General features: G+C 40.0%; 1 protein-coding gene across 1 annotated transcript; it reads right to left on the reverse strand.

Annotated features, from left to right (window-relative positions):
- Positions 1-355: 355 nt before the first annotated feature.
- LOC311121436 (CMP-N-acetylneuraminate-beta-galactosamide-alpha-2,3-sialyltransferase 1-like) lies at positions 356-11,032 on the reverse strand (the record flags this gene model as incomplete). Its single annotated transcript, XM_084195925.1, has 6 exons — positions 10,698-11,032; positions 7,036-7,229; positions 5,911-6,093; positions 5,760-5,805; positions 818-937; positions 356-523 (listed from the first exon to the last, which is right to left on the reverse strand). Exons 1-6 carry the CDS (start codon positions 10,986-10,988, stop codon positions 356-358), a joined length of 1,002 nt encoding a protein of 333 aa, XP_084052051.1. The 5' UTR covers positions 10,989-11,032.
- Between the last annotated feature and the right edge of the window lie 4,504 nt (positions 11,033-15,536).

Here is a 15,536-nt window from a genome sequence, read left to right on the forward strand (position 1 = left end):
TCTAAATGTTTGTCTAACTTGTTGAGAAAGCTCTCAAAGTAGCTGATTTGTGTTACATTATTGTGATTAGAATGTTGGAAGTCATGGGAGTTTTTAACAATGGTAGCTTTAGAATTTTGAAGAAATCCCATAAAAGTGGATGAGTTTTTTTAGAAGGTCAAAATGTTTAAAAAGTATAGATGTTATCAAAAGCAACTTAATCCAGACCGATCTACACATTTTAAAAAGTTTGAATGCCATTTCTATCTTAAACGGTGTAAGAGGAGTAGTGCTCTAAAGAATAAAAAGTCAGAAATATGGTGCAATATTTAAAGTGACTGCTGAAGCAAATCCTGTTAATAATCTGGATTAATTATCACCATCCCTTATATATCTCTAGTTTGTGTATTTCTGAGAGCTTCCTGGTGACGTTGTACTCATAGTCTCCAGGGTGATTTCCAGTCTTTAGCTTTTTATTGGTTAGTGTTTCCCAGTAGTGGTGCCAGTTCCCATTTCCGTCTTTCCCAAATCCATACACATTCACCTGCATTGGAATTAAGTGTTTAGAGAATTAATTTTATAACAGTGTTTACATTAGGTTTTATGTATGGTAATGTGGTATATTGTGTATGCAGCCTATAGGCCTACATGATTAGGGTGTTAGTGTTGTTCTTCTAGATGCATCGTGTGGTGTAGTATACAGTGTGTCTTGTAGTGAGTTGAGAAAGTACCATTCCTAGCAGAGCATGTTTTTGTATTGCTAAATACACCATGTGTCTCCTTCGCATATGACAAATAAACTTGAACTTGATGTGTGTTGATAGGTATAATCTCTTACCTCGTCACAAATGTGTAGGGCTAATATCAAAGCCATGAATCCGGTTGAGGGGTATTTGCCGTAATAGTCAAGCCAGACTTCATGAACATATTTCATGAACACAGGATTCAGAACCAATACCTGCATGAAACATATTATACATAAACAACATGATTTAATTAGAAAAATAGAAATGATGACTATTGTGATACATCCAATTTTGAGAACTCACTTAGATAGTGTCTGAGAAAAGATGTCACGATACACTGTTAGTACACTCCCGTTCTGATGCTGTCTCAAAATACATGTATGAGCCAGATCATGACTCGTAGCCAGATTTGCCTTTAGGGTTAGCAGATCTGTTTTAATCCTAATTCTTTCTGACATCACCGCCTCCTTTGTTAGGACACCGCCCATACCCAGAGCCATTTATGATGTTACGTTTTTGTAATTATGTATTTATTTAAACATATTACTCTGCCCATACCTAGTCTCTCATGGACGGACTACGTAAACATAAATGGTACTGTAGATCTGTCAAGAAAGACTATGGTAACGAGCAGCAGTAGTTCCGGTACTTGGGTTTTTCGTCACTGGTTATTTGGATGTATCAGGATTGGGCTAAAGTGATGCTCAAACTGGGGACAGGGATTTGAAGCGTAAAGCTGTCTTGTGTGTGCAGTAGTCAACGTCAGATGTAGGTTCTTAATTTGACCAGTTTCTCACAGCAGGAAAATAATCCTGCAGCAACAGGAAATGTGAATTATTATGTGGATAGTAATTAAATGGACATTTTTGGAGGGGTTGATACGTTTTACATGTTTTTTAAGCTTCTAATACATTACAAGTTTGCTTTTCCTGCGGCGCAGGAAGATTCTCAAACAAAAGGTTGATCAAATATTGTGTTGTCATGCTGTATTGTCATTCTGTGTTGTTGTCTTAGGTCTCTCTTTATGTCGTGTTGTGATTTCTCTTTTTCGTGATGTGTGATTTGTCCTACATTTAAATGTTTAATTCTAGACCCCGTCCCCACAGGAGGCATTTTGCCTCTTGCTAGGCCGTCATTGTAAATAATAATTAGTTCTTAATTGACTTGCCTGGTTAAATAAAAATAAATAAAATAAAGGTTAAATAAAATCAAATCCTACATCTGTACTGATGGGCCCCTTCTCCTATAGAATTTTCATTAAACAAACATGGCCCAACGGTCTCCAAAAAATATATATGTTGCCAATGACCCCATCCAAGGTGCTTGAATTGTGTCGAGTTTGTGGATCTACTTTCGATGCAATAAGAAAGAAATTCAATTTTATTTTAGAAAAGGTTGAACAATAAAACCGGACTACGTTCAAAATCCTCACTCCAATAATAATGGGCATACAACCAAGAAAATGTTCAGAGTATGTAACATCTAGCACTCTGAATCAGGTGATTCAATCCCTGGTCCTATCACACCTAGAGTACTGTCCAGTTACAGTGGGGAAAAAAAGTATTTATCAGCCACCAATTGTGCAAGTTCTCCCACTTAAAAAGATGAGAGAGGCCTGTAATTTTCATCATAGGTACACGTCAACTATGACGTGTAGAAAAAAATGAGAAAAAATGAGAAAAAAAATCAGACAAAATGAGAAAAAAAAATTTCCTGAAAATTACATTGTAGGATTTTTTATGAATTTATTTGCAAATTATGGTGGAAAATAAGTATTTGGTCAATAACAAAAGTTTCTCAATACTTTGTTATATACCCTTTGTTGGCAATGACACAGGTCAAACGTTTTCTGTAAGTCTTCACAAGGTTTTCACACACTGTTGCTGTTTTTTTGGCCCATTCCTCCATGCAGATCTCCTCTAGAGCAGTGATGTTTTGGGGCTGTCGCTGGGCAACACAGACTTTCAACTCCCTCCAAAGATTTTCTATGGGGTTGAGATCTGGAGACTGGCTAGGCCACTCCAGGACCTTGAAATGCTACTTACGAAGCCACTCCTTCGTTGCCCGGGCGGTGTGTTTGGTATCATTGTCATGCTGAAAGACCCAGCCACGTTTCATCTTCAATGCCCTTGCTGATGGAAGGAGGTTTTCACTCAAAATTTCACGATACATGGCCCCATTCATTCTTTCCTTTACACGGATCAGTCGTCCTGGTCCCTTTGCAGAAAAACAGCCCCAAAGCATGATGTTTCCACCCCCATGCTTCACAGTAGGTATGGTGTTCTTTGGATGCAACTCAGCATTCTTTGTCCTCCAAACACGACGAGTTGAAGTTTTACCAAAAAGTTATATTTTGGTTTCATCTGACCATATGACATTCTCCCAATCCTCTTCTGGATCATCCAAATGCACTCTAGCAAACTTCAGACAGGCCTGGACATGTACTGGCTTAAGCAGGGGGACACGTCTGACACTGCAGGATTTGAGTCCCTGGCGGCGTAGTGTGTTACTGATGGTAGGCTTTGTTACTTTGGTCCCAGCTCTCTGCAGGTCATTCACTAGGTCCCCCCGTGTGGTTCTGGAATTTTTGCTCACCGTTCTTGTGATCATTTTGACCCCACGGGGTGAGATCTTGCGTGGAGCCCCAGATCGAGGGAGATTATCAGTGGTCTTGTATGTCTTCCATTTCCTAATAATTGCTCCCACAGTTGATTTCTTCAAACCAAGCTGCTTACCTATTGCAGATTCAGTCTTCCCAGCCTGGTGCAGGTCTACAATTTTGTTTCTGGTGTCCTTTGACAGCTCTTTGGTCTTGGCCATAGTGGAGTTTGGAGTGTGACTGTTTGAGGTTGTGGACAGGTGTCTTTTATACTGATAACAAGTTCAAACAGGTGCCATTAATACAGGTAACGAGTGGAGGACAGAGGAGCCTCTTAAAGAAGAAGTTACAGGTCTGTGAGAGCCAGAAATCTTGCTTGTTTGTAGGTGACCAAATACTTATTTTCCACCATAATTTGCAAATAAATTCATTAAAATTCCTACAATGTGATTTTCTGGATTTTTATTCCTCATTTTGTCTGTCATAGTTGACGTGTACCTATGATGAAAATTACAGGCCTCTCTCATCTTTTTAAGTGGGAGAACTTGCACAATTGGTGGCTGACTAAATATTTTTTTCCCCCACTGTATATGGTCATCTGCAGCAAAGAAATATATAAAAAATCTAAAAATCGCTCAAAACAGGGCTGCCAGATTAACTCTTCATTGCTCTATCCATATGAATATTATCCAAATGCATCAGAATCTCTCATGGCTTCACGTTGAAAACAAATTACTATCTAGTCTTCTGATTGTCTGTAGGAATGTTATATTTGTCAAAAAACACAGTGTTTTTCAGACCAGTTAGTACATACTAGCAACACGCATAACCACCAAACCAGACAGGTAAATTCAGGGCATCTAAGACAACCCAAGCCAAGGACAAATCGCCTTAAATCTGCAGTTTTATATAGAGCCATAGCTGAATGGAACTCTTTACCAATCTATATTTCTCAGGCAAAAAGTAAATCCACCTTCAAGAAAAAAATAGACCATATGACTGGACAGGAAATAGAAAGCATCAACTGAATGTAAAATGTGTTACCTGTCAGGTATTTGTCTGTATAGTCTACTTGTTAAATGTTTGTAAAGTCTTAATTTGTAATTGTTTGTAATGTATTATTAATTGGTGTTGGACCCTAGGAAGATTACCTAACGTTGCGGCGTTAGCTAATGGGGATCCTAGTAAAAATTCACAAATTCACAATAGAGCCCCACAGTGGAGGTGTCATAATACCCATAAAACCTAGTGGTCAAGCAGGGAAATGGTTCCAATCATTTTTCCACCATTCATTTTTCCCATAGGGGATTTTAGAAACAATTAAAATAAGGTGTCACGCCCTGGCTCTGGGGACTCTGAAATGTTGAGCCAGGGTGTGTAGTTTCTGTGTTATATTTTCTATGTTGATGTTCTAGATCGATTAGATCTATGTTGGCCAGGGTGGTTCCCAATCAGAGGCAGCTGTATCTCGTTGTCTCTGATTGGGGACCATACTTAGGCAGCCTGTTTGGCACTAGTCGGGGTGGGATCTTGATTCGTAAGGTTTGTGTGTATAACCTAGGACTTCACGTATCGTTCTTTTGTTGTTTTGTTCGTGTGTTCAGTACAAATAAAGTATGTACGCTTATCACGCTGCGCCTTGGTCCGCTTCATCCGTCAACGATCGTGACATAAGGGCTGTGTTTTGTGTAGGCTTACCCTGGCGTGACATTTTGATAACCATGTAAATCTCTCTCAGACAAAGGTTACTTTTATCAATATATTCGGCTCCCATCATGTAAACCGGATTGTAAGAGACAATGTTCTTTTGGTAAAGCATGTAAACTTTTTAATTGAACTATTATATTAAAGAGGTTGAACGGGATCTTAAGCACTTACAAATTTGTAGCATATTGTACATATTAAAAAATATAAAAAAATATATATAATTGCAGAAATGGATGACGCACAATTTTCAGGGAGCCATTTTGGCTCGTGGGCGCTACTTTCAAAACTACTTGCTGAAATTATACAAAACCTTTATAATGCATCTTTATTATGAGTATTCCCAATAATTGTAGTATTGTGTGCATGTAAACATACTCTGCACAATTCCATGTTGACACTCTTTCACTGCTTTGCGTGTGCCAACACGGATGATAAACACAAGTGAAATTATCAGAAGGGGGAGGGGGGGGGGGGCTTTGGCTGTGAGTGTCCGTTTACGAGACTTTGCAAATCGTGTTATCACAATTTCTAACATGTCTCACCCGGAATTTAATTGAGCATCTGACCAAATTACGCAAGATTTTAGGGTTAACCGAGATTAGCCCATTCCTAACTAACAAACATCCTCAATTACCTACTATCCAAGATATAACAATATCATGAATTTATCATTGACTGTAGATGTATTATAACCATAATAAATGATCATGATCAACAATGTGACTCACCAAATCTTTGTTCGCCTTTATCTTCGCTCTAAGACGTGTACGTGAGCTGTTGAATAAAATTAGACCTACATTTTATCCAGAGTTGCTATGTGATCTTAGAAAAATTGTGTAACAGACTGGTGGACTAATCAAAAGGAGAGTGGTTACTCACAAAGTGATGTGAGATCCATTGGTGATGGCGCCGGGTAGCCACTGAAGGTCCAGAGTCTTGAAAGGGAAAAGCACGAGACTAGTGGTGTTGTCCAGATCTATGGCACTCTCTGGGTACATGATGTGATGCGTGGTCCGGCTGCCAACATCCTGCTCATAACCAGAGGTAGGAGCCTTGTTCATTCTGGATAACACAGAAAATCCATATCACGACTGCCATTATATTCCAAAACACTTTAATTCAAAACACATAGTCATTCATACCACCAAGACAAAAAAATTAACACACAAAACCAAACCAATATAGGCCTACATAGATGACATTAAATCATTAAGTTGGATAAAGGCAGATCTTTACCATACTGTCTTCTGTGACACCATGGTAAAGGCCATTGAGGGCTATCGCTATTTTAAAGTAGTTGATTTCTTCTTATTCAATTTTTTAGTCATTTATTTTAGCAGACGCTCTTACACAGAGCGACTTACAGTTAGTGAGTGCATACATTATTTTTTTTTTCAGTATGAAAAAGCCCCCCATGGGAATCGAACCAACAACCCTGGCGTTGCAAACACCATGCTCTACCATCTGAGCTACATCCCTGCCAGCCATTCCCTCCCCTACCCTGGGCCAATTGTGCGCCGCCCCATGGGTCTCCCGGTCACGGCCAGCTACGACAGAGCCTGGAATCGAACCAGGATCTCTAGTGGCACAGCTAGCACTGCTATGCAACACTAAAGTGTTGACTCTCCCGAGTGGCGCAGTGGTCTACAAACTGAAAGGGTGCATATACTGCCACCTGGAGTGTGTTGTCTGAACAGGTATAAAAGCCAAGGTTGGTGATTAACTGCCACATGCAGCTATGGAATGTTTGCTACTTTCTCGTGGAGTGTGATCTCATTCACTACTTCCCACAAATCTAAAAGCATTGAACAACATTTTTTAAACAGTTTTACATTTTTAGTCATTTAGCGGACGCTCTTATCCAGAGCGACTTACAGTTAGTGAGTGGATACATTATTTATTTTTTCATACCCCCCCCCCCCCCCGTGGGAACAACCACGTGCAAGTGAACAAGTGCACACTGAGGTAGGAGGGACAAATGGTACACCCTCTCAGTTGGCCTACCTTATGATGACATCACTGGAGTCGATGAGGGCTCCGTAGTGGGAGCCCTTGAGGTTCCCAGAGTTCCCCACTACAGCACAGGTCCTACAGCGCTCAGGGCCCGCGTCCATGTAGAGGTCAGCCTCAGGGATGACCTGGAACAGCTTCTCCACCACCTCGCTAAATTTGGCTTTGTTATGTTCTTTCTGCAATTTCTGGTTATTTAATTGCACCAGTCAATACATAAAACAGCAATGAATACACAATAAATACTGACACTAAAAGCAGCCTAATGCAAATTACACACCATAACATCTGAGGAAACCCTCACACTAAAGTGTTGACTCCAGAGCCACCTGCTCTTTACACTGAGGTTATTGGTGACTACAATAGCAAACCGTTAATCAGTTGTCAGTGACCACGCTTATATTGCAGCCTAAAAACATCAAATAAAATAGTTAATTCTGAATAAAACTCCCTCATATAAACACCAAAATACTCAAATTAAAAAAACACGCAACCACAGTAAACTATTGGAGATTCTTAAAGGGATAGTGTGAGGGTCAGATGAACTAGTGGATACAATTTTTATGTCTCTGCGTACAGTTTGACAGAAGTTTAAGGTAGTTTCTGGAGCGATTGCCAGAGGTGGGACTAAGTCACTATTATTCGAATCACAAGCAAGTCACAAGGTCCAAGTCTCAAGTCGAGTCCCAAGTAGAACCGGTCGAGTCTCGAGTCATGTCCAAGACGTGCATTCTAAGGACAAGTCGAGTCACAAGTCTCAAGTCAAGTAAAAATAATCGATAGAGGCAATCTCGTTCAACTACAAATCTTTGTCTATTTATTGAGGAACCAGACAGCCCTCTTCATTATTTTGTCTACAACACATTTTGATTATGTAATAATCCATTTTAACAACAAATTCCAAAAGCAAGTTTCATAAGTAAATGATACATTTCAAGCCATTTTGCCATACCAAATGACCAGTAGGCCTATGCTAGTAATTGTTGCTTGATGCCCCATTGCTACTGAGCTTGCAAAGTAAACGGTTCATATTCTTGATCACCAAAATGTTTTGGAACTGCATTTTTATTTATGTCAATCCTCTCTCCCTACAATTTGACGTTTGCGCTGCACCCGATCCTACAGCTGTACAGCAAATCAGAAATATGTTCGCTAGCTCAGTGGTTTTCTAACTTTTCGACCCGCAATCCTTAAAAAGGAGTGGTTCAAAGCTTGTGACCCCCGCGCATGCACATGCACGCATGCACAATCGCTACGCAAATGTAAACTCCCACTGGGCACAAACATCAACTCAACGTCTATTCAACCAGTGTGTGCCCAGTGGGCTGTCATTAAAGCCATAAACGGTGATGCATTTTCAAAACGCAAGATACAGAAATAAATGCAATTTACACCTGCATTTTGAGCTGAAAGTAGTTTATGTTAGCGGTCAATATCAATTTGGGATATCATGTCACATTGTCACTTCTCTGGAGTCCAGAGCAAGCAGGATCTGTCTGTAGCGTTTTTCTTCCTCACAACTATCGTAATAATTTGCCAGAATATGTTACATTTTCATCCCATAAATATTGAAGGTAGTTTGATGTTACAGCTATCTTTAGAAATATAGCCAGTACCACCACTGAGGTATATAATTTTAACCCACCCAAGCTAGGCCGATCTGAAATATGAAAGTGAAATCACCAGGTAGCCTATTGGGAAAGGGGAATGCGTTCAACCAAAATATGTCTTCCACATTTAACCCAACCACTCTGAATCAGAGAGGTGCGGGGGGCTGCATTAATCGACGTCATCGGCGCCCAGGAAGCAGTTGTTTTGGGGGCAGATTTTTCAAGTTTGCCGGCTCAGGGATTCGAACAAGCAACCTTTCAGTTACTGTCTCAATGCTCTATTTTCTTTAAAATTATTTGATAAAATATAGAATTTGGCCTTTACTACTATAGCCCATAGAAACACATTGAATGACGCATTCATAAATGGTAAAAAAATACAGTCCAAAAAGAAATCATAAGGAAGAAGGTTTTGACGTGTCTGTCCTATAGCTAGCAGATATAATAATGCTCAGGAAATATTTTGGGTTTTTTGGACACATATTTAACTCCTTATTTTTGTTGGCAGAACACTACCTCCATACTTCCATTCGTTTACATGGGTTGCCTTCAGACGAGTCCCGTGACACTTGAGGGGGTCGTAGAGCAAAACGGAGATCACCATCGTGTTCGTGAGAGTCTCCATAGAGTGGGCCAAACCGTTTGGACGCTACAGACGTTTTCGTGAGAAGACCGATTTTTGGGATGTCTCATGGTCTGACAAACACCACTGTAGCTCGGCCACCTTCCACCGCAGATGCAGAAGGCCGACATAGGTGGAGGCGGTAGATTGAGACGCAACCCATATCTCTAGCTTAAATTGAGGGATTTTGATGGGTATGTTTTTTATTATGTTACTTAGATTGATACACGGGTGCGTCAGTAGACTCATTTCCCTCCCCCCTTTCCTGCAGTCAAATGACCAAATCACCCTCTAGTGGCCTCATGAGTGGAATGTTATTAATACTTTTCATAATTTCATAATTAATCAACATTATTATTATTTTTACGCCGAAAATCTGGTTTTGATATATTTCAGTCTTCTGTGATGTATATAAAGTGTCATATTGCAATGCAAACTCAAAATTGAATACATTTCAACTCTATATCTGACATGGTACAGGTGTCTTCTTTTTCTAAGACCATAATCGATGTAGTTGAGGTGTATACTTTTCTTTTCAACAACCAAGAAATACTCTGTGTGACCCTGATTCAGCCCACTGCAGTAAAATATTTTAAGGATGTAAGTAGGCTACTCTGTTTTTGCCAAGAAAACTGGAGAAAATTAAACAAGTGCTCGCTGGTCACTAATCTGGAAAAGTGTGCCCGCTTTTGCATGCCAATGCTGATGACTGGTCATTGGTCAACAGTCAAGACGTGCAACTTTTTGGTTCTGAAGCACAGATTAGATGCTTTTTGAACAAGAATTTGGTGCAATGCCGTAGGCCTAAGTGACCGGATCAAATAAGCAAAGGTATAAACACAAAATACAAAATGGTAAATGATTTGTAGCCTATTAAATATGTAGCGTATTAAAATATATAAATGGTAGCCACTCCAGTTTTCTGCTGCTTTCATGAGGTCATCATTTAAAAAGCCTTACAACCTCTCATTCATTCAGTTTCACACTCGCAACCCCAAAAAACTTCTCAGTGCTCTAGCTCACCCGACCTGTGTTGATTGAGGGCCGATCAGAGGGCCTTTCACTAGCCAATCTGCTTTTTTGTAAGTGTGATACTGTTTCTGGCTGCATGGAGAACAATCCACAGATAATCTGTGCCACAAAATGAGTGACAAAACTTTACAAAACCAGGCCAGATAATTTCAAGTCATCAGTCTCAAGTCAAAGTCGAGTCCCGAGTCTTGAGGCTCCAAGTCGAGTCTCAAGTTATTTTATTTTATATCAAGTCGAGTCTCAAGTAATTCAAATGTGTGACTCGAGTCAGACTCAAGTCCAAGTCATGTGACTCAAGTTCTGACTGAATATGTGAATATGTGTTGGGTGTGCACTGACAATGCTTTTATTGCTTTAAGATAAGATGTAATAAATAAAAATTTAACATTTACCAGCCACCACGTTCTTGTATCGTTGGAGAGTGTCTTGTACTCTCTGGTCAGAAATGGTTTAAAAGATGTGATGAAGCGCTTCTGAAACCAGAGGTCATCGTCTGGCTGTGTCATACATTTGAGACATCCGCAATTTCTTGGAGAGATGATCCTGTCCAGTGGCCGAAGGGCATTTTTAACTAAATCCACAAGCGAATTGGAGGATAGCTGTCCAGTATAAAACACAACGATAGCAGTGATGCAGAGTAGAACGATGAAACGACAGTATTTTCTAATCCTGAAGATAATCATTTTGCCGATAGCATGGCATCTGTTGGGTGTCACAGAATCCTCACCACCTGTGGAGAGATCAATAATAAACTGATAATAACATTGTATATAGAATAGATGTAACCTATAGGTCTTAATAAAACAGCTGAAGGATGATAGGCAAATTAACATCATATTCAGTCTACATTATGTTTTGTTTTTTCAAATGTTTTACCTGAACATGTGCATAATAGCCTAATGAAGGCTATAGTTCACATGTTCACAAATTAAGAGGTAAGCTAGCCTTTGTTCTGGTTTAGTCAACAAAAAAGGTGATGTCATGACCATCAAATACCCTCTGGTCTGTCATTGAAATATATATTAAATGAAATACAGTGCCTTCAGAAAGTATTCACACCCCATGACTTTTTCCACATTTTGTTGTGTTAAAGCCTGAATTTAAAATTGATTACAGTTTTTGTCACTGGCCTACACACAATAGCCCTTAATGTCAAAGTGGAATTATGTTTTTCGAAATGTTTACAAATTAGCTCAACTGCCTTGAGTCAATAAGTACTCGACCCCTTTGTTATGGCAATCCTAAATACGTTCAGGAGTACTAATTTGCTTAACAAGTCACATAATAAGTTGCATGGACTCAATCTGTGTGCAATAATAGTGTTTAACATGATTTTTGAATGATTACCTCATCTCTGTACAATTATCTGTAAGGTATCTCAGTCGAGCAGTGAATTTCAAAGCTCAAAGACCAGGGAGGTCTTCCAATGCCTCACAAATAATGTGGCAAAGCAATTATTTTTTTGTCAAAAAGTTACGTTACTGATTACAATTTTGGACAGGTAACTAGTAACTGTAACGGATTACATTAAGAAAGTAACCTACCCAACCCTGGTTGTCGGTAACTTTTGCTGTAACACGCAAGTGAGAGAACAAGGGATAAGTTGACATATAAATACGTCCCAAGATTTATACTAATTGGCTGAGAGACAGGAAGGTGATTATTGCACGAGTGCAGGCATAGGTTTTTCAGCAGGTGTGGTGAATTTGCATTATTGTGACGTGCTCATATGCTATAAAGGTGAATGACATTCCGCACATGGCTTATAGTACAAGATGAGGAGAGACATAATGCTATGCTGATAACGTTTGTTAACACTAACATACAGTGTATTCGGAAAGTATTCAGACCCCTTGACTGTTTCCACATTTTGCTATGTTACAGCCTTATTCTAAAATGGATAACATTGTTTTTCCCCCTCATCAGTCTACAGACAATACCCCATAATCACAAAGGAAAAACTGGTTTTTAGATATTTTTGCATATGTATTAAAAATATAAAATGGAAATATCACATTTACATAAGTATTCAGACCCTTTACTCAGTACTTTGTTAAAATGCCTTTGGCAGCGATTACAGCCTTGAGTCTTCTTGGGTATGACACAGCTGTATTTGGGGAGTTTCTCCCATTCTTCTCTGCAGATCCGCTCAAGCTCTGTCAGGTTGGATGGGGAGCGTCGCTCCACAGCTATTTTCAGGTCTCTCCAGAAACGTTCTATCGCGTTCAAGTCCGGGCTCTGGCTGGGCCACTCAAGGACATTCAGAGACTTGTCCCAAAACCACTCCTGTGTTGTCTTGGCTGTGTGCTTAGGGTCATTGTTCTGTTGGAAGGTGAACCTTCACCCCAGTCTGAGGTCCTGTGCGCTCTGGATCTCTCTGTACTTTGCTCCATTCATCTTTCCCTCAATCCTGACTTGTCTCCCATTCCCTGCCGCTGAAAAACATCCCCACAGCATGATGCTGCCACCACCATGCTTCACCGTAGGGATGGCATTGGCCAGGTGATGAGCGGTGCATGGTTTAATCCAGACGTGACGCTTGGCATTCAGGCCAAAGAGTTCAATCTCGGTTTCATCAGATCAGAGAATCTTGTTTCTCATGGTCTGAGAGTCCTTTAGGTGCCTTTTGGCAAACTCCAAGCGGGTTTGTCATGTGCCTTTTACTGAGGAGTGGCTTCCTTCTGGCCTCTCTATCATAAAGGCCTGATTGGTGGAGTGCTGCAGAGATGGTTGTCCTTCTGGAAGGTTCTCCCATCTCCACAGAGGAACTTTGGAGCTCTGTCAGAGTGACCATTGGGTTCTTGGTCACCTCCCGGACCAAGGCCCTTCTCCCCCGATTGCTCTAGGAAGAGTCTTGTTGGTTCTAAACTTCTTCCATTGAAGAATGATGGAGGCCACTGTGTTCTTGGGGATCTTCAATGCTGCAGACATTTTTTGTACCCTTCCCCAGATCTGTGTCTCGACACAATCCTGTCTCGGAGCTCTACGGACAATTCCTTCGACCTCATGGCTTGGTTTTTGCTCTGACATGCACTTTAAACTGTGGGACCTTATATAGACAGGTGTGTGCTTTTCCAAATCATGTCCAATCAATTGAATTTACCACAGGTAGACTCCAATGAAGTTGTATAAACATCTCAAGGATGATCAATGGAAACAGGATGCACCTGAGCTCAATTTCGAGTATCTAAAGTATATTATTGAGTATTGTGAGTATTGTGTATTGTGTGTAGATTGATGAGGGGAAAAAACGATTTAATCAATTTTAGAATAAGGCTGTAATGTAACAAAATGTGGAAAAAGTCAAGGGGTCTGAATACTTCCCGTATGCACATAACATTCCAACTATGACCATAGAAGAGGAAGCAATGTGTTGTTTTTACTGTGCTTACTGAATGAAGTGAGCTGCCCACTCAGACCAGCCTTACTTATTGGCCTTTCTTTATAAACTACATTAGTGTTCCAAAGAATAACTATAAAAAAAGTCAGAAATAAGTTGTACAATACTGCTGATGCAAGTCCCATTAACTAGAAAAGTAAATGTCCTAAAGATGTGTGTGGTTGCTAGCTTGTCTTAAAGTTGTTAAGGTTGTAAAATAAGAAGTGGTGAAAGTAAGGCAGTAAGGTCCGGTATGTCAGAGGCATGAAAAATGAGCAAATGGACTTGAAAACAGGTGATATGTAATGCAATGCGGTTCAACAAGAACACTGATATTTTGCCAAGGCAGAGATGAGTGGCCGAGGCGCGCGGACAGAAGTGGAAGCATTAATTCTGGCATAATGACAATGGCCAAATGTCATTACACTTTTTGGTGTTTTGTGTAACAGATGTCTCTTTCCATTCACCACTGTTTGGAAGCTGGAAATATGTTGCGAATGGATGAATTTGCGCGAGTAGCCTAGTAAAGGAGCCCTTTGAAGTGATTGTTTGACAATCAGATGAAAACATCATGACTGGTTGTGTTTATGGCACAATAAAAGGTAATACATTTTTTTATACAAAATAATGACAAATATTTATGACTAGGCCTACAGAGATGCTATTGAATTAATGGGGATTCTAAAAAATTATTATATGATTAGGCCCCGCCATTTAGGTAGAGCGGCAGTTTGACGAGAGCGGCATTTTCCGAGCTAAACTCACCAAGACGTACCTCCAACAACACATAACACCTCACATTATTCTGCCTAAATGCAATGATAACAGCACTAACAGTGCCCACTTTGCCAAGGGCAAGGGCGCAAAATATTTAGCTTGTCCATGCCCAGCGCGCCTCTCCAGGGTGCTGTTGGAGAGACGCAGCGCTGCAGCGCTCCACCAACGCTCCATTAAATTAATTTAACTTTTTTTTTTTTTTTTTTTTCACCTTTATTTAACCAGGTAAGCCAGTTGAGAACAGGTTCTCATTTACAACTGCGACCTGGCCAAGATAAAGCAAAGTAGTGCAATAAAAACAACACAGAGTTACATATGGGGTAAAAAAAAACATAAAGTCAGAAATACAACAGAAAATATATATACAGTGTGTGCAAATGTAGCAAGTTATGGAGGTAAGGCAATAAATAGGCTATAGTGCAGAATAATTACAATAGTATTAACACTGGAATGCTAGATGTGCAAGAGATTATGTGCAAATAGAGATACTGGGGTGCAAAAGAGCAAAATAAATAACAATATAGTGATGAGGTAGTTGGGTGGGCTAATTTCAGATGGGCTGTGTACAGGTGCAGTGATCGGTAAGGTGCTCTGACAACTGATGCTTAAAGTTATTGAGGGAGATAAGAGTCTCCAGCTTCAGAGATTTTTGCAATTCGTTCCAGTCATTGGCAGCAGAGAACTGGAAGGAATGGCGGCCAAAGGAGGTGTTGGCTTTGGGAATGACCAGAGAGATATACCTGCTGGAGCGCAGACTACGGTAGAAAGAGTAGTAGCCTATGTGGTTTTTCTGTAGCCCATAGACTGGAGACCAAATGTATTACAATTTCATGAGACATACACTTTTTCAATCATTGACTTAGTGCGGGAGCAACGAAACTAGTTAACGAAAGTCAACTAAAAAGGCAAGCGGTTAGACATCAGTTTTGGAGCGGATGCGGCATAATCCAACAGAGGTGGACAGCAAATTGTGCTGAAAGTAATTCATTTGAACAATTGTCTTCATTTTAATTCGACCTCACTAACAACAAGAGGGCTTTGTTGGAGCCTATTTCTTCTTATAAAAAAATAAGAG

This window comes from Coregonus lavaretus (assembly GCF_964263955.1).
Source record: "Coregonus lavaretus genome assembly, contig: HAP1_SCAFFOLD_1464, whole genome shotgun sequence".
NCBI classification, from domain to species: domain Eukaryota; kingdom Metazoa; phylum Chordata; class Actinopteri; order Salmoniformes; family Salmonidae; genus Coregonus; species Coregonus lavaretus.